This window comes from Lissotriton helveticus, chromosome 7, assembly GCF_964261635.1.
Source record: "Lissotriton helveticus chromosome 7, aLisHel1.1, whole genome shotgun sequence".
NCBI classification, from domain to species: Eukaryota; Metazoa; Chordata; class Amphibia; order Caudata; family Salamandridae; genus Lissotriton; species Lissotriton helveticus.
In genome coordinates, this window is record NC_136068.1 from 1,852,953,958 (window position 1) to 1,852,980,412 (window position 26,455).

Genomic DNA, 26,455 nt, shown 5'->3' on the forward strand with positions numbered 1-26,455 from the left:
GTGTTTCGTTGCAGCTTGCTCTCTAGAGGTGGGTGAGACACTTACAGCTTGAATCAGGCTCCTGCTAGAACCCTGGCACCAGCTCAGCTCAAGGTCTTTGTGGGCCATCAAGTCCAACATGAGCTGTTTTCAGGTGACTGGCCTCATGCACTAAGTACTTAAGACAACCACTGTTGACGTCAAATGGGAGACAGAAAAATATACCCCTGTATGTGCTCAACTGCACAGTGTACAACAAAAAACAGTGATCAAACTCGGCTGCCGTGCTTGCAAATTATGTGATCATAGGAAAATATTTTATTTCACTGAGCCTTCTTTTTCTTCATCTCCACACTTGAGAGCACCATCAGATAGGTGAGTTCAGGATGTGCCCTGCTCAAAAACCTGATTGTGCTTGATTTACTATAATACAATGTTGATCAATTTATGAAAAGAATTTGGGCCACTTTTAGGATACGCATAACAACTGACTTGCCTCTTAGCGTACTAATGCCATTCTATCCAGGGTGGAGGAAGGTTGGGCAGGAATGTTTTCTAAGGTCATGTTTAAAAAACTTTGGGCCTGATTTAGAGTTTACAGTATGGGATTACTCCATCACAAACAAGAGGGATATCCCATCGGCATATTACGATCTCATTATATCCTATAGGAATTGTAATTCGTCATACAGGATTTCCATCAAGTTTGTGACGAAGTAACTGGTCTCCCAAACTCTAAATCGGGCCCTTTGTTGTGGGCTGAGGCAAAGTGTGAAAGACTTTTCAAGTGGTTGAAGGGTGATAGCTCTATAAGTCAGTGAATAACAGAGGTGACCCAAAGCCTACTCTCTGTGCATTTGCTTTAAACAACCACTTTGCCAGGCCTAATCATTGGTCAGGAACACGTAAATCAAAATCTGTCAGCCCTTAAAGTAATACATACCTTTAGAAATGTTATTATTGGTAGGTGCTCTGAGTGATTTTATCTTCTAGACAAGTTTTGAACAGTTACAGCTAAAATCTATAGCATAAATAAGCAGCAAAAGTAGCAATAGACATCATGCAGCCTAATCATTGCCCCATGAAAAATTAAAAAAGAAAGTTAAATAGGAACACACCAGGAATGGCGTGCTGTCACCTATTTTGTGTTACAAATTAAATTGTTTTTTTCTGATAGTAAATATGTGAACTGTGACCGCAAAAACACAACATACAGTTCCCTCCCAAAACAGTGTGTATTGCATATTAACTTTCCTTCTTTTCTTTATTTGCAGATATTCTTGATGTCTCAACTCTGGCAAACTGTATTCGAGGACACATGAAAGGAGAAAATCAAACGTTAGCAGCTGAGTTCACTCTTGTGGGTTTTTATGATTTCCCACATCTTCTAGTTCCACTTTTTGTGGCCTTTCTGCTGATTTACTTGCTGGTACTTGTGGGGAACCTTCTTATCATGGTGATTGTCTATACCAACACACAACTGCACACACCAATGTATTTTTTCCTTACAAACTTAGCCTTTCTGGACATCAGTTACACAACAATGATTTTTCCAAATATGCTGGCTCACTTCTTTCTGGCGGTAACACACATTTCTCTAAGTGGATGCTTTCTGCAGATGTTTCTTTTCAGTACCATGGTGTCTACGGAATTCTTTCTTCTTACTGCCATGGCTTATGATCGATATGTGGCCATTTGCAAGCCTCTACAGTACGTGACCACCATGAATGATGTAGTATGCATGAAATTGGCTGCCGTATGTTGGCTACTTAGTTTTATTGACCCAATACCACACATTACACTAACAACTAGGCTCTCATTCTGTGGGTCTCACAGAATCAACCACTTCTTCTGTGATGTGGCAGCTGTAATGAAGCTTTCATGTAGCAGCACTAGTGCTGTTGAGTTAGCAATCTACGTCGTGGGTACTCTAGTTGGTGTTGCACCTTTTGCTTTAACTATTGCATCTTACATCAACATCATCTCAACAATCCTGAAAATCCGGTCTACGGAGGGAAGACGCAAGGCCTTTTCCACCTGTGCCTCTCACCTCACTGTACTTATATTATTCTATGGAGTTATCTGTTCCACGTACATGAGGCCAGCATCAACGGCTTCAGTAAAATACAACAAAGTATTCTCTTTGTTATATGTTGCTATAACTCCACTATGTAATCCCATTATATATTGCCTAAAAAATAAAGAGTTTAAAAACACCCTGAGGAAGACAAAGAATACAAAATAGGATTTAAGACACAAAATGACAGATTTTTTTAACTTGCAAATAATGATTTGCAGGAATACATGTTATGTATAACAGAGAATGTGTATCCCAGAATTTGGTAGATTCTAGCATTGATGTTTCTAGTACTATGACCACCAATGTTGATATTATGATTTTAGAAATCAGAGAGGTTCTAGCGTAGTTCACTGCAGTCATAGGCGGATTTAATGTAGGCTGTTATGCAAGAAGATTAACTGTTGACTTTGTGACTGGTTGAGATACATATATATATATATATATATATATATATATTACCTACTGGCGGTCGCCAGTAGGTATATATAGTTAGGATTTTTTCTCTATGGGATTTTTGAAAATTCTATGTCTAATAACTTTGGCGTTTGTGGACGGAATTGGCTGAAATTTTCAGGAAAATGGAACATTTTGTTTCTGAGCAGCCCCTGAAAATTTGGGGGGGGTTTCGTCAAGGGGGAGCCGAGAAAAAAGGGGGGTCCCAAAACGTGTTTTTAACATTGAGTTTTCCATAGGGCAGTTGGCCTCACTTTTAGCCCGAACGGCTGAATGGATTTGCACGAAACTTGGCAAAATTGTAGGGACTGGTAGCCCGATGTGCCTTTGCTAGGTCTCAATATATGTGCTCCAGTGGATTTTGAGAAATTAACGTTCAAAAATAGATATATATCTGTAACAGCGGACCGGGCAGCGCTCCAGTTCGCGTACTTTTCGCGTTATGGAGCTTTGTGAAGCGAAGCTGATTGGTTCTCCGGCGTCTGTAAACATTCCAAACAGTCCGTAGCGGCCGCCATCTTGTCTCTCGGTAGGATCAAGAGACAAGAGGAGGCCAAAGCGAAGGGGAAAATGACCATAAGGGGGCATAGTAGATCCTCCATGACCCCCTAGGTTTGATGTGGAGGTTTTAAAAGGGCCCCGCGGGGCTAAAAAAAAAAAAATAATAATAATCAAACGGCTGAATGGATTTGCACGAAACTTGGCAAAATTGTAGGGACTGGTAGCCCGATGTGCCTTTGCTAGGTCTCAATATATGTGCTCCAGTGGATTTTGAGAAATTAACGTTCAAAAAAAGATATATATCTGTAACAGCGCTCCGGGCAGCGCTCCACTTCGCGTACTTTTCGCGTTACGGAGCTTTGTGAAGCGAAGCTGATTGGTTCTCCGGCGTCTGTAAACATTCCAAACAGTCCGTAGCGGCCGCCATCTTGTCTCTCGGTAGGATCGAGAGACAAGAGGAGGCCAAAGCGAAGGGGCAAATGACCATAAGGGGGCATAGTAGATCCTCCCTGACCCCATAGGTTTGATGTGGAGGCTTTAAAAGGGCTCCGCGGGGCAAAAAAAAAAAAAAAATCGTTTGGGGCAAATGACCATAAGGGGGCACAGTAGATCCTCCCTGACCCCATAGGTTTGATGTGGAGGCTTTAAAAGGGCTCCGCGGGGCAAAAAAAAAATATATATAGTTTTTTTTGGTGGGGTGCGCCCGGTTAGCGTAACGGGAAGTGGACTGGGGAGCGTACTACAAGGAATGAAGAATGATTGACTTTTAACTTATTGTATGTTTATAGACTTTTTTTTAACTTTTTTTTCTGCTGAGTGACGTCTCGGCCTATCTTCACGGGATGCAGTCCCTACCATCTCGGCGTTTAAGCCCAGGGGGACCGGTAGTGTGGGAGAGATAACGGGGCATATTATCAAGGGGGTTTATCTCCGCTTTTTTGGCTTTAAAAGCCAAGAAAGCGGAGATAAAATTATCTCCGTATTACCTAGCTGTCGCTAACACCAGTTAACGACCGCTAGTAGGAGATAGCGACCATCTTGGGCCCCACTTTGCATGTCAGTGATATTTATCACTAATGACATGCAAAGTGGGCATGCCAAGATGTTAGCGACTGGAAACAGTCGCTAACATCGCTATCTCCTATTACCAACTTTTGGAGATATTCGCGCTAAGCGCGAATATCTCCAAAAAGTAACACCTGCCCTGAGCAGTTCTTAGCCATGTTATCCAATGGGAGGTGGATAACATGGCTAAGAGCATTAGCTCGGTAATGCATGAATATCGCGGACTTTTCAGCGATATTAATGCATTGCGGCCGTTTTTTATCGCATTTGCGATAAACCTTGATAATAGCAAGGTTTATCTGCGATAATTTCTGACGATGCTTAGCGGTAAAAAATTCGTTGCTAAGCATCGTTAGGGATAAATATCGCTTAACTTTGGTAATATGCCCCAACGTCTGTTAACGTTCGATTCGAAGGAAATCAGGAAGTGTTGAAAAACATTGTCTGCGCCATCTTGCCTTTTTTCAAATGCCACACTTTTGTCGTGCACGGCAGCCATTTTAGATGACTTGACCAGACCCACTCTCTGCACGCTGTCGATCCTTAGCATGGCTCCCCACCCTCGCAAGCATCTCCCCCAGGCACTGGTCACCCCCGCTCTCTGTCTTATGCATGGGCAATAAACCTCCCCCCATCTGCGCTGCTCTTCCCTGAGAATCACACCCTGTGCCCGCCCGACACCTCCCTTTCGCCCTATTCACTACTGCACCCTCTGACACTCCTCTTCCTCTGTGTCCGATTGTCCAGGCCGGTCCCAGGCTATCAGCTAGCCTTGCAGATGTAGTTTATGGCCCCAGCTGTAAAGAATCACCCCTCTTCAAAGGAGTTATAGTAGATCAAGGCCCACACCCGATGAGATCCGTCACACCACACGCGTTCCTACTATCTGAAAACCATCCTGTATTGTGATTGGGGAGGGGACCGAGCCTGAAGCGGAAGATTCCAGGGATGACTCTTTGTACATCAAAGTTTTTACAATTATGTGTCACATTAAAAATATATAGCACTCCAACAAAGTAGTAGGATTATAAAACTTTAATAACTTATAAATATATACAAGAAAACAAAAACAGTACAAACATTTAAACATTTTTAGGGAAAAAGAAGGAACAATGGTCAGTAGCGGTCGGTTGTGCGAATAGTCCCAAGGCAGCACAACGTCCAGATTTCTGGACGGCACCCAGGTGATGTTGCCTGGGTGCCGCACTGATTTGGGTATCCGGCGTGGGGCGTCCCGGGGGGTGAGTCGTCAGTAGCGGTCTGTTGTGCGAATAGTTCCAAGGCAGCAGAACGCGCTGAAATGTGGATGGCACCAAGGTGATGTCCAGTAAGTTGCCGCCCTCCGAATAACGGCGTGGGGCGCCCCGGGGACGGGGGGAGGCGGCGTGAACGGGCCTCCCCAGGTGGAGCCTCGTCTGCTGTAGTGGGGCGCCCCTTTACCGTTTCAGTTGCCATTCCGTCCGCTTTTGGTCCACTGTGTCAAAATCCGCAATTCAGCTGAGTTGCGCCCACTCTTGCGGTGCAGCGATAGGCGGCTGTCACAGGACTCTCAAAATGGCGGCAGGCTCTTTCCTTTTTGGGCCTGGTCCACTGAAATGGCCCTGGGACACCTTGGAAATCGGACGCTTGTCTGCTAGGTCTTGGACCCCATTCTCGAAAGCGTCCCCTCCGCCTTGAGGATTCTACAAAAGTCTTGGGGGCCCCCGACTCCTGCAGGCTTCCGGTGGGGAGCGGCTGCCATGATTGCTCGCGGAATGACCACGACGGAGCCACGAGATGGTGGTGCTTTCATGCTGACGCCAGCTTCAGTCTGAAACATCCAGAAACAAGGTGGGGCTTTCATCGTTTGGGAAAAAAAAATAGTTTTCATCCAATGAAAAGTGTTATTTTTAGGTCATATGATCAAGCCTTCCATCATTAGGAAATCAAAAGTAAAATGAACCAATGAAAAGTTTTATAAACAAGTCACATGACCTGTTATGCGGCATAGGGTATAAAAAGCGTAGAAAATCCGTTGGCACGTGAGGCGGCGTCAGTAGCGGACCGATGTGCGAATAGGCCGAAGGCAGCACAACGCGCCAAGATCCGGATGGCACCGAGGTGGTGTCCAGCAAGTTGTCGCACTGGTGTGGCCATCCTACAATGCTGAAAGTCGGCGTGGGGCGCCCCGTTGGCCTGTGAGATGGCGGCAGTAGCGGACCGATGTGCGAATGGGGCCAAAGGCAGCGCAACAATATTTTCTGAATAGAAGACACCACAAGGCGCTGAGATGCCAAGATCCGGATGGCACCGAGGTGGTGTCTAGCAAGTTGTCGCACTGGTGTGGCCATCCTACAATGCTGAAAGTTGGCGTGGGGCGCCCCGTTTGCCTGTGAGATGGCGGCAGTAGCGGACCGATGTGCGAATGGGGCCAAAGGCAGCGCAACAATATTTTCTGAATATAAGACACCACAAGGCGCTGAGATGCCAAGATCCGGATGGCACCGAGGTGGTGTCTAGCAAGTTTATTTATATTTATTTATAAAAACATTTGTAGAGCGCGAACGAAGGCCCTTGGGCATCTCGGCGCTAGTGATACTGCAATGTGTTAAGCCTCATCAGACTGGAGATTATTGGTTAAAAAGCCATGTTTTTAATTGTTTGCGGAAGATCCAGAGGGAGGGGCTGGTTCTGATCGACTCTGGTAAAGTATTCCACAATTTGGGTGCAGCTACCATAAATCTTCTGTCCCCCCAGGACACAAGTTTGGTTCGGGGTACCACTAAGTCATGCTGGAAAGATGAACGTAGCATTCTTGGGGGACGGTAAGGAATGAGGTTTTGGACGAAAAACGCCGGTCCCACATTATTCAAAGCCTTGTAAACCAGGCAAAGGGATTTGAACATGACTCTCCTTCTTACTGGCAGCCAGTGCAACTGTCTAATAGTGGATGCGGCCGAGTGATGTTTGGGAATGCGCCCTAAAAGCCTGGCCGCAGAATTCTGAATGGCCTGCATTTTCCAAAGCACTCTCTCCTGGGCCCCTAGGAACAATGCATTGCAATAATCCAAGGTCGATAATACAAGGGAACTAACCAGTGTTTTGCCGGCACTTTCCGGCAGGAAAGGCAGGATTTTTTTTATAAGTCGCAATTTGTGGAAGGCTGAAGAGGAAATTTGGTTGGCGTGAGGCATAAAATTTAACTGGTCGTCGAAAAGGACTCCCAAATTCCTCACTTTTTTTGCTGGGTCCGGGGGTTGACCCATAGATGATGGCCACCAAAGGGGGGACCATTGGGGGGAAAGGTTACCAAAAATTACCACCTCTGACTTATCAGAGTTCAATTTCAGGCAGTTTTGAGCCATCCAGCTTCCAATAGCCAACATACCTTGGTTAAAGGTGTTCGCTATTTTAAGGCCGTCGTTCTTAACTGCAAGGACCAATTGAGTGTCATCTGCATAGGAGGTCAGGCTCATCCCATGTGCCCTGATGATTTTGGCAAGGTCCGACACATAAATGTTAAAGAGTGTCGGACTAAGGGATGAGCCTTGAGGAACTCCACATGGCAGAGACAAGGGGGAGGATTCAAAAGGTCCGATGGTGACGACCTGGGATCTATTTGCCAGGAAGGAGGCAAGGAGACTCCTAGCCTTGCCTTGGATCCCAATGCTCTCGACACGGTCGACCAAGGTGGTGTGGTCGACCGTATCAAAGGCCGCCGATAGGTCCAATAGAATGAGGACAGCTGTGCCTCCGGCATCCCGGATGGTTCTTATATCATCCGCCGCTTTGATCAGAGCGGTCTCCGTGCCGTGGAATTGGCGGAACCCAAACTGGGATTCGTCCAGGAGTTTATGTTCCTCGATAAAGGAGGAAAGTTGGAGGTTCATTATTTTCTCAGCTATTTTGGCCATCAATGGGAGATTAGCGATAGGACGGTAGTTTTTCAGCTCGTCCTTATCGAGGGTGGGCTTTTTAAGAAGAGGTTTTATTAAGGTCTTTTTCAGTATCTCTGGGAAGATGCCGGAACGAAACATGGAATTACAGATATCAGTTATTGCAGGGATGACTGTTTCCATAATAGGTCGTAGCACCTTCAGGGGACAAGGGTCTAGAGCTGATCCTGATTTAATAGATGACACTGTGTTCTGTACCTGTAAACAGGTAACCTCGTGAAACTGGGAAAAAGTATGACTCTGGTGGGAGGTGGAAGCTACCGAGGGGGTGGGGGAACTATTGGAAAAAACCCCGTAGATGTCGTTAACTTTGCTGAAAAAAAAGTTGGACAGTGCGTCACAAAGCATCTGGGAGGGAGGGGGGGCAAGATCAACGGACAGACCAGCTAATTGTCTAGTTGTCTCATAAAGGGTTTTATTAGAATTTTTAGCTGATTCTATCTTATCGCAATAGTATTTTTTCTTTGCCTCAGAGATCATGGTTTTATAAATGGCAACTGATTCCTTGTAACTAAATTTAGTTTCATCAGTATAGTTTTTCCTCCATAGTCTCTCTCTATGCCTGCATAGTTGCTTCTGGGTGCGAAGTGCCTCAGAGTACCATGGGGCCGAGGGAGTTTGCCGATTGCGAGAACGTTTTTTTGTTTGAACCAGTGCTGTGGCTGCAGAGCTAACCCATTGGTAAAATTGAAGGGTAGCAGTGTTTGGGTCGGCTGACAGGACGGGAGAGGTGGCATCCAGCAGAGTATGTAACCTAGTTGCATCAATATCATCCCATGCCAGGTAGGGTTGAGGAGATATCGTGCTGGTTTTGCTGAGCAGTGTGTCCTGTACTGTCAAGGTGGCTAGGATACAGTGATGGTCCGACCAGGTAAGGGGGAGGATTTGGGTAACTTGAAGACCTAGGGCATTAGTAAAAATGCCATCTAGTGTATGACCGCCATCATGTGTGGGAGCATGTACCAGGGGGATGAGGCCAAAGGTGGACATGTCGGCTAGTAGCAAGGTGGAGTCGGGGTTGTCTGGGATATCAAAATGAAAATTAAAATCACCCAGAATGGTGATGGAGTTGTCAAGGGCGGATGCTTCCAGCGTTGTCCTAAAATCCATAATAAATTCGTTCCTGGAGCCAGGGGGACGATATAGAAGAATCCCTTTAAAGGTATAGGATGGGGATAGTGTAATCACAAATTCTAGGGCTTCACAGGAAGTGAGGGGGATGATTTTGGTTCTTACCGAAAAGGAGTCACGGGCAATAATGCCTATTCCACCGCCTTTTTTCTTTATTTGCCTATCGAGTCTGTGTATGGTGAACCCGGAAGGAAGGGCGATGACTAGGTCTGGATCAGATGCCTGGTCCAGCCATGTTTCGGTCATAAGTTGTCGCACTGGTGTGGCCATCCTACATTGCTGAAAGTCGGCGTGGGGCGCCCCGTTGGCCTGTGAGATGGCGGCAGTAGCGGACCGATGTGCGAATGGGGCCAAAGGCAGCGCAACAATATTTTCTGAATAGAAGACACCACAAGGCGCTGAGATGCCAAGATCCGGATGGCACCGAGGTGGTGTCTAGCAAGTTGCCGCACTGGTGTGGCCATCCTACAATGCTGAAAGTTGGCGTGGGGCGCCCCGTTGGCCTGTGAGATGGCGTCAGTAGCGGACCGATGTGCGAATGGGGCCAAAGGCAGCGCAACAATATTTTCGGAATAGAAGACACCACAAGGCGCTGAGATTCGGTTAGCACCGAGGTGGTGTCTAGCAAGCTATGCAGCTGAGTTGCGTGCGCACTTGCGGCGAATAGGTCGAAGGCAGCACAACAATGTTTTCTGAATAGAAGACCCCACAAGGCGCTGAGATTCGGTAGGCACCGAGGTGGTGTCTAGCAAGTTGCCGTACTGGTGTGGCCATCCTACAATCTTGCTCCGAATAACGGCGTGGGGTGCCCGAAGGGGGGGGGGGAAAGGCGGCGTGAACGGGCCTTCCTAGGTGGAGGCTCGTCTGCTGTAGTGGGGCGCCCCTTTACCGTTTCAGTTGCCATTCAGCTGAGTTTCGGCCGCTCTTGATGCTACAGCGACAGGCGGCTGCAACAAGACTCTCAAAATGGCGGCCTGTTCTTTGGATTTGGGCCTGGTCCACTAAAATGGCCCTGGGACACCTTAGAACTCGGACGCTCGAATTTTTTTTCCTTTCCTCTACATGCAAAAAAAGGTAAATGCCCGGTACGTTACACGATGTACTCTCCAGAGGAACCGAAAAAAAATATAGTTATGGTAACTATACCATGCATCGTCATATGGAGAGGTGGCACCGATTAATTATAGTGCTGCATAAAAGAGAGATTTGGAGGAGAACCCCCGACCTGCCAGTACATTCATCAAAGAAGTGGCACTGACAGCATCAGAGGCAAGGGAAACGGTCCCAAATATTTAGAAGAACTTTGGAAAGATTAAAATGACATGTTTAGATTGTGGCAAATTAATTTCATGTGGACAGATGAGTGTTACTCTAATAAATACAGCATATGAACATCATCATAGTCGATGGTTGGTAGAGACATTTTGACTATATCCTGGACCTGCCCGTCCTCGCCCAAAATGGCGCCGGAATAAATGGGACTCGTAACTCCTTGTTGTGTACTGGTTGCACAACCTTGATATCACGAGATACGTATGCAGTTTTGAAGCACATGGCGGGCGGGGACGAGAATAGATTGAATATTTCGATATCCCTATTGATATTAAGTTCTGATGTGTTATTGATTACTGTACTATTGAAAGTTCGAATTAACGTCACCCATGGTACTTGCCCGCAAATGTATATCTAGATAATTTTATTGTAACTGGCCCTGTCGTATTTTAATTATAAAATGTACGTCCACCGATTCCGCAACTGTTAGATACTTTAGTTCTTGCAACCTAATGGCCCGCCCGTTACGTTCCTCTACAGTGTAAATGTCTACTCATCATATACGATTACAGTTTGCTCCGTGGCCGGCCCACGTGGTTATAGGCCCGTATTTGTATAATGACATTTTCACAATAAAGGTTTTTAAAAGAAAACATGGTAGTAGTATATACATTGGTAAAGTTTTTAATAATAGTCACTGTTTTAGAATCAGTAAAAGGCAAGTGAAATAAAGCAGACCAATTACATGAAGGGTAAAAGGTATAATACGCAGGAACGCAGTAAAGATAAATGGTCAAGGGCTGTTGTGTTTTCTACTCCTGCAACATAAAGTGATCAATAAGAATCTCATATTCAGGCGTATCGGCGACTAAGACACCAGGCCGACCCTCTTTTGCTCAACGGCTCCGTCATGGGACGAAGAAACGCCCTTTTTCTCGAAAAAGGAATATATTTTACTTGCAGGACAGTTGTAAATTTTCCGGGAAAGTACATTAGCCTGGAACATTATAACATATATTTAAGAAAAAATAATGTTCGAAAGTAATAAAAAGCGTAATTTTTAGGTCATATGACCAAGCCTTTCATCATTAGAATAAGAAAAGTAAAATGAACCAATGAAAAGTTTTATTAGCAAGTCACATGACCTGTTATGCTTACGTTACGCGCTGAGCGTCGCGCCCCGGATCACTTCCGGATGCGCTAACGCGGCGCGTCATATGACGCATTACGCGACAACGCAGGTCCAGAATATAGTCAAAATGTCTCCACCAACCAGCGGTTGGAACACAACCCCTTTCAGCAGGCTAAATAGTTCTGTTAAATGACAACAGAAGGGACAGGCAACAAGAACCATCAGTCAAAGAGGGGAGGGCTAGTTCTTCTCTACCGGGTCACGTTGGGGCGCTACCGGAACTGATCGAATTGGTAGTCTACAGTGTTTCTGGATGTTTCAGACTGAAGCTGGCGTTAGCATGAGAGCACCACCATTTCGTAGCTCCGTCGTGGCCATTCGACGAGCAATAATGCTAGCCGCTCCCCACCAGAAGCCTGCGGGAGTCGGGGGCCCCCAAGACTTTTGTAGAATCTTCAAGGCTGAGGGGACGCTTTCGAGAATGGAGCCCAATCTCTAGCAGACAAGCGTCCGAATTCCAAGGTGTCACAGGGCAATTTTAGTGGACCACGCCCAAATCTGAAGAGCCGGCCGCCATTTTGAGAGTACTGTGGCAGCCGGCTATCGCTGCACCGCAAGAGCGGGAGCAACTCAACTACATGGTGAGCGAGACGCTGTAGTCAAAAGAGCGGGCGGTAAACAGCTGAATAGCGGAAGAGGCACAGTGTAGCAAAAGCGGGCGGAATGGCAACTGAAATGGTAAAGGGGCGCCCCACTACAGCGTGTCTTTAGGTGAAACGGATTGTGGGACAAGGTCAAGAATGGAAGAGTTACCAAAAGGCAAAAAGTTCCGCTTGATCCCGGGAGCCGGCCACCTATGTCGGGGGCGATCTCAGGCTACACCAGGAGAACACGACTTGGGGAGGGAGCCGGAGCCAAGCGCCCCCTCCGAGTCCGCGCCATCACACCGTCCCTCGGGGGCCTCCGTCAAGCGGTTCAGGGTGGCACCGCATTACATTGTTCACAAATGCAGTCACGTCCTCAAACAGCCCCCACTTTAATTTGAGAATAGTGAAGCTGAAGCAGGTGCAAATAGGCTTCAGACAGTGTTACAAGCACTCCTCAAAACGTTGAACCATCAGAGTGCATGAGTTTCATGCTCGATCGATTGAGCTAGCCGGATCGGGCAACAAAAAGTATAAAATAGTTATGTAAATAGTTGTTTAATAAAATGTTTTACCCTGTTACTTTGCTGGTGTGTTGTATATATTTGTAATATTTGCATAGAGTTTATCGTTATTTTGGGCGGGGTGGGAGGCGGAGCCGAGCTGTATTGCAGCCATCATGGTGTGGAGTTCAGTTCATCTCAATAGTTTCGTGTTTGTCATGAGGGGTTGTTCCTAATGTTTCTATTTTAGCGAGGTCAAAAAGAGATCCCATTAGTGGCCTACTGATTTTGCTCGATTCCTTTTGTTTTTTTACACGATTTTTCGCTATCTGCAAAGACTAAACAGAGTATTGCGACTCTGTGCTTGTTTGTAAATAGAGAATGAACCAAAGAGAACCAATTCTAAAACAGTAAATGCTTGGATAACAATCAATCAAATGGAGAGAGAAGCAGGCACGACGGATTACAACGGGGGCAAAGGCCTGCGTTAACTACCCTTCACCATTTGCAAAGAGAGAGTACTCCTAATAGAAATGAGGGGGTGGGGGGGCAGCATTCAAAGCAGATCAGTGTGCATAAACACGAAAATGTTTTTACTTACCACGTACTTGACATTCGACAGCTTATGATATTTGCTATTAAAAAACCATTGAAATTCACTGAAAAAACCATAGGTTAGAGACCATATATAGTTAGGAATTAGCATTTAAAAAACCTTGAAAATTCACTGAAAAAACCATAGGTTATAGACCATATATAGTTAGGGATTAGCATTTAAAAAACCTTATTTTACTCACACAAAACCATTGAAATTCCATATATAGTTAGTTGCACTAACTATATATCGCGCACCCGCAATCCACTGCTGATGATGTCACATATTACATCATTCATGACATGGTCAGTGACATCACTGATGACATCACTGATGACATCTCAAATGACATCACTGATGACATCACTGATGACATCTCAAATGACATCACTGATAACATCTCAAATGACATCACTGATGACATCTCAAATGACATCACTGATGACATCACTGATGACATCTCATTTGACATCAATGACCACATCACTGATGATATCATTCATGTGACAATACAATGCATCTCCTCACACTTTAATATAACCTTTGTTACACCCAGTGTTAAATTCAGAGTATAATTTTTGAAACCATTGACACACCAATACTAGTTACTACATACGCACTCAGTGATTCCTATGTTTACACACACATTCACTCATTTACCCATACAATCATTCATACATACAATCACTCATCTTTACAACACTATCATATGCACTCATACACCTATACAGACTCTCACACTCTGTCACTCATCCATGGAGTTACTCACACACCTAGTCAGTCCTGTAAATAATCAATCACACTTCCATTTTCTAATCTATACAGTTAAACATAGAGCACCTTACATTTTGAAACATATACTAACACATACTTACTCTCTTATACAATCATTGATACAAGTACACATTGATCTGCACAGAGTCACACACCTCCCAGCCAGCCACACACACACTCAGTCTCCCATACAAATACTTGGGCAATCAATCAATAACCCATATAGTTACTCATATAGCTACTGACCAACACATGCAGCAGTTTACAGAACAACAGACATAATGATGCACAAATTAAGACAGTTTAGTCACTAACCCATGCACTCAGTGAGACACATTTAATCACTCACTCATACAGTCAGTCACGCACCTACTAAATCCTTCATCCAGACACTTCTACATCTACTCATTCTTCAATATGTAAAACATATTTAAACTTTACAGAAACACACAGTCACTGGATGATGTCATCAGTGATGTCATTTGAGATGTCATCAGTGATGTCATCAGTGATGTCACTGAGCATGTCATGAATGATGTAATATGTGACATCATCAGCAGTGGATTGCGGGTGCGCGATATATAGTTAGTGCAACTAACTATATATGGAATTTCAATGGTTTTGTGTGAGTAAAATAAGGTTTTTTAAATGCTAATCCCTAACTATATATGGTCTATAACCTATGTTTTTTTCAGTGAATATATATATATATATATATATATATATATATATATATATATATATATATATATATATATATATATATATATATATATATATATATATATATCACCTACTGGCGGTCGCCAGTAGGTATATATAGTTAGGATTTTTTCTCTATGGGTTTTTTGAAAATTCTATGTCTAATAACTTTGGGGTTTGTGGACGGAATTGGCTGAAATTTTCAGGAAAATGGCACATTTAGTTTCTGAGCAGGGGGGGTTCGTCAAGGGGGGGCCGAGAAAAAAGGGGGGTCCCAAAACGCGTTTTTCCCATGTTAATTTCCATAGGGCGGTTGGCCTCACTTTTAGCCCGAACGGCTGAATGGATTTGCACGAAACTTGGCAAAATTGTAGGGACTGGTAGCCCGATGTGCCTTTTGTAGGTCTCAATATATGTGCTGCAGTGGATTTTGAGAAATTAACGTTTAAAAAAAGATATATATCTGTAACAGCGGACTGGGCAGCGGCCCAGGACGCGGACTTTTCGCGCAACGGAGCTTTGTGAAGCGAAGCTGATTGGTTCTCCGGCGTCTGTCAACATTCCAAACAGTCCGTAGCGGCCGCCATCTTGTCTCTCGGTAGGATCGAGAGACAAGAGGAGGTCAAAACAAAGGGGGAAATAACTATAAGGGGGCATAGTAGATCCTCGCTGACCCCCTAGGTTTGATGTGGAGGTTTTAAAAGGGCCCCGCGGGGCAAAAAAAAATAATAATAATAATAATCGAACGGCTGAATGGATTTGCACGAAACTTGGCAAAATATTAGGGACTGGTAGCCCGATGTGCCTTTGCTAGGTCTCAATATATGTGCTCCAGTGGATTTTGAGAAATTAACGTTCAAAAAAAGATATATATCTGTAACAGCGCTCCGCTTCGCGTAACGGAGGTTTGCGAAGCTGATTGGTCATTCTGTCACTGGGCTATAGTTGGGCTACATCTGGCTGATATTTGGGCTACATTTGTTTTTTTGTGTGTCTGGCGGCCATCTTTGGGCTACATTGGGCTACATTGGGCTTCATTGGGCTACATTCGGCTAATTAGCAAATAGCTCATCGCAAACTAGGAATGGTAAAGAATCGCTATTTATTCCTTAAAGTTCGCTATTTAGGAAATGCAAAAAACTTTGATGATACATATGGCGGTTCATCTCTAACAAGATAAGAAGCATAGGGATACATTTATGATGACTGGCGCATCACCAGGGATGTGTTAGTCATTCTGTGCCGCTGTTCCGTCACCTATGGTGTGCTGCATTTACAATGCGGCGTATCATGGGGCAAAAACAGCACAGATGCGTGATGTATCTGTGCCGTAAAGGTGGCGCATTGCTGGAGTTGTATCGCAAGTGTGATGAAGCTCCAGCAAGGGTCGGGGGTGCCCCTGTCGCAGGGTTTCTGTTCTCACACAGAACTGTGGGCAGAGGATTGGAACCTCGGCGAATGCATTGCTGGAGTTGTATCGCAAGTGTGATGAAGCTCCAGCAAGGGTCGGGGGTGCCCCTGTCGCAGGGTTTCTGTTCTCACACAGAACTGTGGACAGAGGATTGGAACCTCGGCGAATTAGGGTGTCCCAAAACTCACGTTAGTAATCAAAAACTCCTTAGCAAGCTAGGTACAGTGTCACATTGGATATAACAAACTCTCAATGTTTAGACAATCCAGAATATGAACTTATAGTACCTCAGGATACGTGGAACTCATGAACAGTCGGTCGTTATAGATTTCTTAGAAACCAGAACATGGAGTTAAGAAGAACAGATGTGTATTTGAAATGTTTATTTACTAATGCCGTCTTCTCAGGCGTAGTACCTTAGATAATAAAAGTACACATATTATCAGTAGCAAAATTACCAGCATAGTTACTAGTACATAAAAAGTGAATGGTGATAGTATGTTAACATGCTGTAAATGAATAAGAGTTAGCAACACTTATAAGCAGCCGCGGGCCGTGGAGGGAGTTACGGTGAGGCAGGGAGGCGGGGAGGGGGAGAAGCAGGGTGGAGAATACAAGTACACATATTATCAGTAGCAAAATTACCAGCATAGTTACTAGTACATAAAAAGCGAATGGTGACAGTATGTTAACATGCTGTAAATGAATAAGAGTTAGCAACACTTATAAGCAGCCGCGGGCCGTGGAGGGAGTTACGGTGGGGCAGGGAGGCGGGGAGGGGGAGGGGCAAGGTAGAGAGGGCTCCACCCTGCTTCTCCCCCTCCCCGCCTCCCTGCCCCATCGTAACTCCCTCCACGGCCCGCGGCTGCTTATATCTCACCCTCCCTAATACACATATTATATTATTTGCTAAGAAGGTCTCTTTGTGTTGGTTTAGGGCATGCCCATACTTTAGTGTCTTAGATTTGAAGGAATCACATCGGCATACACCAGCTCTCTCTTCATGTGAACCGCATCAACTGTTGTGTATGTGTGTTCGGCAAAGCAATATAAAACCCGCCTCATGCCCAGAATTGGCAGAAGTTGCACTTATGTTATGAGTATGAAGTCGTGGAGATCAGACCTCATAACAATTCTGTATCGTGTTGTTCTTGAAACTTTAGCACTCGCTGTACAGATATAGTTTAACAAGTAAAGCAGATAGTAGACCAATAACATATTATTCTCATGTAAACCACGATGAACTACTAGGTGGAAAGCTAAAGCAACAACTAAGTGTCTTGTGCAGAAGTTGCAAAAAAGGAAAAATGGCGTTTAAACCGGTAATGAGCCCATGCTAACTTAACACGGTGTAAAGATATCCAGGACCTAGATGACACCTCCCCATGATCCGGAAACGAACTGAATAAGATAATAGAAGTGCCATCTCATGAGAGCAGATTGCAAGTTTATATGTGGACGGTCCGCAAGGTAAAGCATTAAAAACTAGGAAAATGTAATGCTAAAGAAAAATAAAACAGCCAAGTACTTTATCGAGTCTTAAGCCAATAGGCAAGGTAAATAATACAAACTTGACAAATAAGTCAATGAATTGTCAATGAAATGCTAGTACTCAGCATATAAAACATGAAAAAGGTCTATGACATAACTGTGTATGCAAAATAAGCTGCAACAGCCTCCAATAGGAAGTCACCGTCTTCATCCGAAAACAGTTCAGCCATCCAATTTAAAAGCGGAAAAGAACATACGTGCTCTCCCAGCACCGGATCCTCTATCACCATCAGAGGACAGCTCGGTGGGTTTTCAAGAAAGCTCTGTTCCAAGAAAGACTGTGCTGCCGCCAGTAAATTCCAGGGACCAAGTAGTCCATGCATCAATGCCACAGCCATAATCCTTTCGCCAGGACAAACCAACTCGTGAGTAATGATAGGAGTCATCAGCTGATTAAAGTCGACGTCAGGAGAAACCGGTCCGCAGAGACACAAATCAATGGCCCAATCGAAATCACAGGTCAGGCAGTGAAATACAGGCTGGACACAGGTGAAGTAGGAGAATCGAAAAGATAATCCATATGCCGTGCTTAATATCGCCAACGGCATTGTGCCATAATATTCTAGCATGCGATTGCGGAACAGTGTCAGCAGCTGCAGGGTGTGAGGTTGCATAGGAGGGACATCCATATTTAAAAATGTAAAAAAGCACAAGAGCGTCCGCTGGTAATGCAAGTAAAAATGCCAATCCACGAACCAGAGTGGAGAAAATGGAATGAAAGGAAGCAGGGATGACTCCAAAGATTTTCTCAAATGAAGTCACGAGACCACTGGTAACAACTTTAAAAAAGTGCGGCAGGGACTTTGTGGAGGATGCGTTAAAGATAGTCGGAAACATGTTGCTGAAATTGAAAGGCAAATCTTAATTGAAAAGGGTGTGCACCTCTGTACGGGTGTTCGCTATGTGAAGTACGAAAGTTTCACAGGCCGAACTCAAGGCCACCTCTCTCTGAGACAAAAGAGCTCTTATTCTTGCCATGCCGTTGAAACGTGTCCCAAGGTTGGTATTTGTGGCCAGATTGAAAACTCCCTATGTTCATGTGTGGGAGGAAATAGAACATTTCTGCAGCAAATAACCCGTTCACTTACTGTTACGATAAAAGGAATACTTTTAATTAACTCAGAACAATCTTCATTATTGAGCATCAAATAACTACCATTTTCCAACAACTTGACGTGGGGATGATAGCAGGAACTGGCGTGCCTTGCAACACGCAAGCCATATTTGGTCGGTGTTTGTTGCATGAACCGTGTAACTGTATGTGCCTACACATTAGTGAATGATCTGGCGTCTCAGTGCATTCCTCTCCATTCAGATAAACTTCTTGATCATCTTTGAAACATCTGTATGTGTATGGAAGCGACCAGACCTCATGAAGAAAAGCACTACCTAAAGGTTCATAACGACCTATTGGTATATATTTCATACAATTTGAAAACTTATATAAAGCAAAAGGCAGCGTTATTAAACCGTGGATAAGGCATGTTGCCAAAAAACCCCGCAATCCTCTGCTGATGATGTCACTGAGCATGTCATGAATGATGTAATATGTGACATCATCAGCAGTGGATTACGGGTAATAGTATCTCTAGTTTACTCCCCTATAGCTGTCTTTCTTTTAACATAAGTGTCTGTTTCCTTCCCTTATACTTACTGTTTTTGGTTCGCTTCCGGTTCGCGTACCGGCGAGCGAACTGGGAAGCGAACTAAGAGAAATAGAGGTTGGCACAGTTCCAAATATTGTACCAATTTTTTAATAACGGGGAGGTAGTTCTGAAAAGAACTTTTTTTTTTATTTTTCTGAACATTTTTTTACTGTTTTTGAATTTTTCGGAACAGTTTTATATTTTTTTGGGTTTTTCTTGGAGGGGGCAATGAAAACGATTCATTGTAAAGGGCTCAACAGGAGCAACAAAACAAAAAAAAGAAGTATTTATTATTTTGGGCGTTTCGGACAAACATGAGCATGATTGTCAATAGCTCTGTTGATCAGAGTGATGCTTTTTTCTCCGTAGGAAATGAATCCATCGCAAAATACGCAGATGTGTTTTACATCACCAAATCTCATTTGTATATTTGGCACCATCTCCCTGCCCTCTGGTCCCGTTACTTCCGGTACAACAGATCTTCTGGCCATAATAGGGAGATTATCTAGGTCGTTCCGAAACTGTGCAGCACTGTAGTTGTTAGGATGCCACCTAGTCATATGGCGATGCATTGTGTAGTTTCCGAAACTGTATTTCTTGTCGGTCCCTCTGGACAGTCTATCTTGACATATAAGGCAAGTTACGTATCTTGCATTTACTTTTTTCTGACCTTTGGGAATTTTAAAAAATTGCCAAATGAAGTTTTCTTTCCGGTGAGACGTCCTGGGCTGCTCAGGCAAAAACTGCCTCTCTTCGTGCTCGTCCTCCTGTTCCTCTTCTTCTTCTTCTTGTTGAATTATAACTTGAGCAGGTGGTCCACTCTTCCTTGGATGTGGTGGAGGTGGTGGGGAAGCACCAGCTAAAGCTACTAAAGAAGCCATTGCTCAGTGATCACAAAGGGTCTTTCTCTCACAATGATGAAAGTCAGAGTGAGGAAAGAAGGAGGGATTTTCATCATTTGGGAAAAACAAGAGTTCTCAACCAATCAAAAGTGTTCATTTTAGATTATATGACCTAGTCTTACATCATTAGGAAACCAAAAGTGAAATGAACCAATGAAAAGTGTTATTACCAAGTCACATGACTTGCTGTGTTTACGTTAAGCGCTTTGCAGGGCCTCCCGGTTTGCTTCCAGAAACCTGCGCTTTGCGACTCGCTTCGCGTACCAGTTCGCTAACGTAGTACGTCATATGACGTATCACGCGACAACGTGAAACGTCATGCGGACGGGAGGCGTCACGATGTTGTTTTGTAACGCGGCACTTGCGGTAAAGAAACGTTTACCGGCTCGCGGTCTATTTCGCGGCATCAAGGTCAGCTAACGGGAAGCTTCCCGATTTGCGAAGCGGGAACGAAGAAAAAAAAATATTTTAAAAAAAAATTATTCATAAACATATAAAATATATTTTGGGATTTAAAGAAGAATACATTTTACAGCTACAGATATTAGCTGTTAAAAAACCAATGAAATTCACAGAAAAAACCATAGGTTATGGACCATATATAGTTAGGAATTAGCATTTACAAAACCTTGAAAATTCACTGAAAAAACCATAGGTTATAGACCATATATAGTTAGGAATTAGCATTTACAAAACCTTGAAAATTCACTGAAAAAACCATAGGTTATAGACCATATATAGTTAGGAATTAGCATTTAAAAAACCTTATTTTACTCACACAAAACCATTGAAATTCCATATATAGTTAGTTGCACTAACTATATATCGCGCACCCGCAATCCACTGCTGATCATGTCACATATTACATCATTCATGACATGGTCAGTGACATCACTGATGACATCACTGATGACATCTCAAATGACATCACTGATGACATCACTGATGACATCATCCAGTGACTGTATAATTCTGTAAAGTTAAAATATGTCTTACATATTGAAGAATGAATGGATGTATAAGTGTCTTGATGAAGGATTTAGTAGGGGCATGGCTGACTGTATGAGTGACTGATTAAATGTGTCTCACTGAGTGCATGGGTTAGTGACTAAACTGTCTTAATTTGTGCATCATTATGTCTGTTGTTCTGTTAACTGCTGCATGTGTTGATCATTAGCTATATGATTAACTGTATGGGTTATTGATTGGTTGCCCAAGCATTTGTATGGGAGACTGAGTGTGTGTGTGGGTGGCTGGGAGGTATATGACTCTCTGCATAGATGTGTGAGCAGTTGATTGACTGGATGTATGGGTTCAAAAGTGCATGTGGAAACAGCTGTATGGGCGGTTGACTGTGTGCATGAGTGTATTGGTGAGTGAATGGATATCTCAGTGCTACATGTCAAAGTAAGTACATATGTAAAACACAGTACATGTGAGAGTTACCATATATAAATAACTGTGCATAAGAGCCAGTGAATGTGTGAGTGGCTGTATGGATCATTGTGAACTTGTATCCAGGATTGTATAAGTGAGTAAATATGTTTTAGTATATGTTTGAATAAGTAAGGTGTGTATAACTGTATAGTTGAGGAAATGGAGGTGTGATTGATTCTTTGCATGACTGACTAAGTGTCTGAGTAACTCCATGGATGAGTGACAGTCTATGAGTGTCTGTTTACACTGAGTGTATCTTAGGTTATATTAGAGTCTGAAGAGGTTTATCGTATTATCACATGAATGATGTCATCAGTGATGTGATCAGTAATGTCAAATGAGATGTCATCAGTGATGTCATCAGTGATGTCATTTGAGATGTCATCAGTGATGTCATCAGTGATGTCACTGACCATGTCATGAATGATGTAATATGTGACATGATCAGCAGTGGATTGCGGGTGCGCGATATATAGTTAGTGCAACTAACTATATATGGAATTTCAATGGTTTTGTGTGAGTAAAATAAGGTTTTTTAAATGCTAATTCCTAACTATATATGGTCTATAACCTATGTTTTTTTCAGTGAATATATATATATATATATATATATATATATATATATATTACCTACTGGCGGTCGCCAGTGGGTAGTTATAGTTAGGATCGTTTTCCATAGGAAATCCGCAACATTCTATTGGGATTGACTTTGGCGCCGAATGAGGGATCTGCCTGTAATTTTTCTTAACTTTGCCTCGCTGCGCTCCGCTCCTTCCCTGAAAGTTTCGGGGGGATCCGTCAAGTGGGGGCCGAGTTGGACTCACTTTTAGCCCGAATGGCTGAATGGATTTCCACCAAACTTGGCAAAATTGTAGGGACTGGTACCCCGATGTGCCTTTGCTATGTCTCAAGATATATGCTCCAGTGGTTTTTACGAAAATTAACTTTAAAAAAATATATATTGGGCTATATATATGTTAGAGCCCAAATGTAGCCCAATGTAGCCCAATGTAGCCCAAAGATGGCCACCAGAGACAAAAAAAAACAAATGTAGCCCAAATATCAGCCAGATGTAGCCCAACTATAGCCCGATGACAAAATGTCCCAGAGTGTTCCAAAGAACAACTACAGCGCTAACAGTGTTACTTATGACAAAAGTATGGCACACCTGAAGTCATCTTGATTGGAATAAAGTGTTAACACTTAAAACATTTAATTTGCAAAGGAACAAAATGAGGGGGTTCATTTTGCCATAGAAATTATGATTAGTGCTGAAGAAAGAAAAATTAGGGCACATTTTGAGTGACTTCTCAAATCCTCTTATATTTCATTAAAAAAATTCTGATATGCAGTCTCCCAAGATGGACACCAGAGACAAAAGAGCCCAAATGTAGCCCAAATATCAGCCAGATGTAGCCCAACTATAGCCCAATGACAGAATGTCCCAGAGTGTTCTAAAGAACAACTAGAACGCTAACAGTCTTACTTATGACAAAAGTATGGCACACCTGAAGTCATCTTGATTGGAATAAAGTGGTAACACTTAATACATTTAATTTGAAAAGGAACAAAATGAGGGGTTTCATTTTGCCATAGAAATTTTATATATATATGTGTAGTAGATTGACCATTTGGGAGGCGGGGTCGGAGGCCAACCTATCCGGGTGCGGCAGGACATTGTATAAACTTTCATTTTTGCCCACACCCTGCTCATAGACTCTGGGCGCTGAGGAAGGCTAGATAATGCCGAAATGCATTCGCCATGCACAAGTCAAAGCTTCATTAAAGGTGTTTCTTGTCTCCCCCTACGTGGCCTCTGCTTCTTTCTTTAAAGGAGTGTTCTGCATGTTTCACGCGATTGCCAGTATCGCGTTACAGGGGCCCCCGCATCTGAAGTTGGCCTGGATCCTACTGGTAACCGCTTCGGCACTATCTCTCTTCAGGTTACTGAAATTTGCCAGGTCCACCCTCGGAGTAGGACGTAAGGATTTTAGCGGTGTTGGAGGCATTCGTGCACCGCGACGGGCAAGTTGGATTTCCGGACGAGCCCCCGTCATTTTCCTGCTTTCTCTTCGGAGGTTTTGCGGTTCAGGGGACCGGAGGGGACACTTTGAAAGGAGCAACATACAGGATACCAGTGGATGCAAAGATGACAAACCCTCGCCGCAACAAGCACCTGATCCCCCCGCATCACTCACCTCATTGAAGCGCTGCATTCTGGGACCTGTAGTTGTGCTGCAGTCACCTAGCTTCAGGTGTAGTAGATTGACCATTTGGGAGGCGGGGTCGGAGACCAACCTATCCGGGTGCGGCAGGACATTGTATAAACTTTCATTTTTGACCACACCCTGCTCATAGACTCTGGGCACTGAGGAAGGCTAGATAATGCCGAAATGCATTCGCCATGCACGAGTCTAAGCTTCATTAAAGGTGTTTCCTGTCTCCCCCTACGTGGCCTCTGCTTCTTTCTTTAAAGGAGTGTTCTGCATATATATATATATATATATATATATATATATATATATATATATATATATATTACCTACTGGCGGTCGCCAGTAGGTATATATAGTTAGGATTTTTTCTCTATGGGTTTTTTGAAAATTCTATGTCTAATAACTTTGGGGTTTGTGGACGGAATTGGCTGAAATTTTCAGGAAAATGGCACATTTTGTTTCTGAGCAGCCCCTGAAAATTTTGGGGGGGTTCGTCAAGGGGGGGCCGAGAAAAAAGGGGGGTCCCAAAACGCGTTTTTCCCATGTTAATTTCCATAGGGCGGTTGGTCTCACTTTTAGCCCGAACGGCTGAATGGATTTGCACGAAACTTGGCAAAATTGTAGGGACTGGTAGCCCGATGTGCCTTTTGTAGGTCTCAATATATGTGCTCCAGTGGATTTTGAGAAATTAACGTTTAAAAAAAGATATATATCTGTAACAGCGGACTGGGCAGCGGCCCAGGACGCGGACTTTTCGCGCAACGGAGCTTTGTGAAGCGAAGCTGATTGGTTCTCCGGCGTCTGTCAACATTCCAAACAGTCCGTAGCGGCCGCCATCTTGTCTCTCGGTACGATCGAGAGACAAGAGGAGGCGAAAGCGAAGGGGCAAATGACCATAAGGGGGAATAGTAGATCCTCGCTGACCCCCTAGGTTTGATGTGGAGGTTTTAAAAGGGCCCCGCGGGGCAAAAAAAAAAAATAATAATAATAATCGAACGGCTGAATGGATTTGCACGAAACTTGGTAAAATATTAGGGACTGGTAGCCCGATGTGCCTTTGCTAGGTCTCAATATATGTGCTCCAGTGGATTTTGAGAAATTAACGTTCAAAAAAATATATATATCTGTAACAGCGCTCCGCTTCGCGTACTTTTCGCGTTACGGAGCTTTGCGAAGCTGATTGGTTCTCCGGCGTCTGTCAACATTCCAAACAGTCCGTAGCGGCCGCCATCTTTTCTCTCGGTAGGATTGAGAGACAAGAGGAGGCCAAAGCGAAGGGGGAAATGACCATAAGGGGGCATAGTAGATCCTTCCTGACCTCTTAGGTTTGATGTACCATTTTGCCAAGTTTGGTGTAATTCCGTTCAGCCATTCAGGCTGTAGACGTATGTAAATGTCCTATGGGAAATTGCATGGGGAAAACACATTTGAAAGTGTTGAAATTTAGAACCAATTAAAATGTTACTTTGGTTTTGTATTTGTGTGTGATGAAAGTTAATTGGTTATGTATATATCTCAAATGAGAGGAAACCACAGCCATTTTGTGATACTACTGTCTGAGGTACATTTGTGAGGAATTTTTGGTGGTGAATTTCTGGTGTTTGATTTACACAGTACTAACACTTTTCCTACTTTTAAAAAGGTGAGTTGTTAATTTGTAAGGGGAACTATGTTGTACACTTGAAGATAATTTGAAAAATGTTTTCTGTTATTTATTTGCAGTCCTTCTGTTATACTAAATACTTGATAAAGTTAGTTTTATATTATGTATTACTAAAAACGATAAATGAAAGTGATTATTTTTTTCTGCAATTTACAGCAAGCAATTTCAAAATAAAATGGCTCACAATGAAGAGACCGTGGCAATTTCTTCTGAATTTTCCACTACATTGATTGAAATTGAGAGCACCAATAATGAAACATTGTCACAAGGAGGACATGACTTGTATGATTCCATTAGATTGATTGAAATGGACAGCACCAAGAATGAAATATTGTCACAAGGAGATGACTTGAATGATTCCACTACGTTGATTGAAATTGAGAGCAGCAATAATGAAATATTGTCACAAGGAGGAGATTACTTGTATGATTCCATTAGATTGATTGAAATGGACAGCACCAATAATGAAATATTGTCACAAGGAGGAGATGACTTGAATGATTCCACTACATTGATTGAAATTGACAGCACCAATAATGAAATATTGTCAGAAGGAGGAGATGACTTGAATGATTTTTTTGATCAATCTCTTGATGGCGAATTTATCGAGTGTTTGGAGACCATAGAGTTACAAGAATCATTATTGCAGACTTTTCATGAGGACATTGCTGATGAGGACATGTTAGTAGTTGTTTCAAATTTAGAAAATTCTGAAGAATAAATTTATATTTAGAAATCAAAAATTGTTTGAGACATTATTCATTTTTATTTTTAATTTATGAGGTTGTAGCGAAGTGATTGTAGTATAAAATGAGACTTATAGTATAGAGTGCAACATTTTTATGTTACATGGTAAGTTTACT

General features: G+C 43.3%; 1 protein-coding gene across 1 annotated transcript; it reads left to right on the plus strand.

The window, feature by feature from the left end:
- The first annotated feature begins 1,297 nt into the window (after nt 1-1,297).
- Nucleotides 1,298-2,224, plus strand: LOC144767773 (olfactory receptor 5V1-like). The gene has a single exon (XM_078651155.1). The coding sequence runs from the start codon at nt 1,298-1,300 to the stop codon at nt 2,222-2,224; it is 927 nt and encodes a 308-aa protein (XP_078507281.1).
- The last annotated feature ends 24,231 nt before the right edge of the window (nt 2,225-26,455 follow it).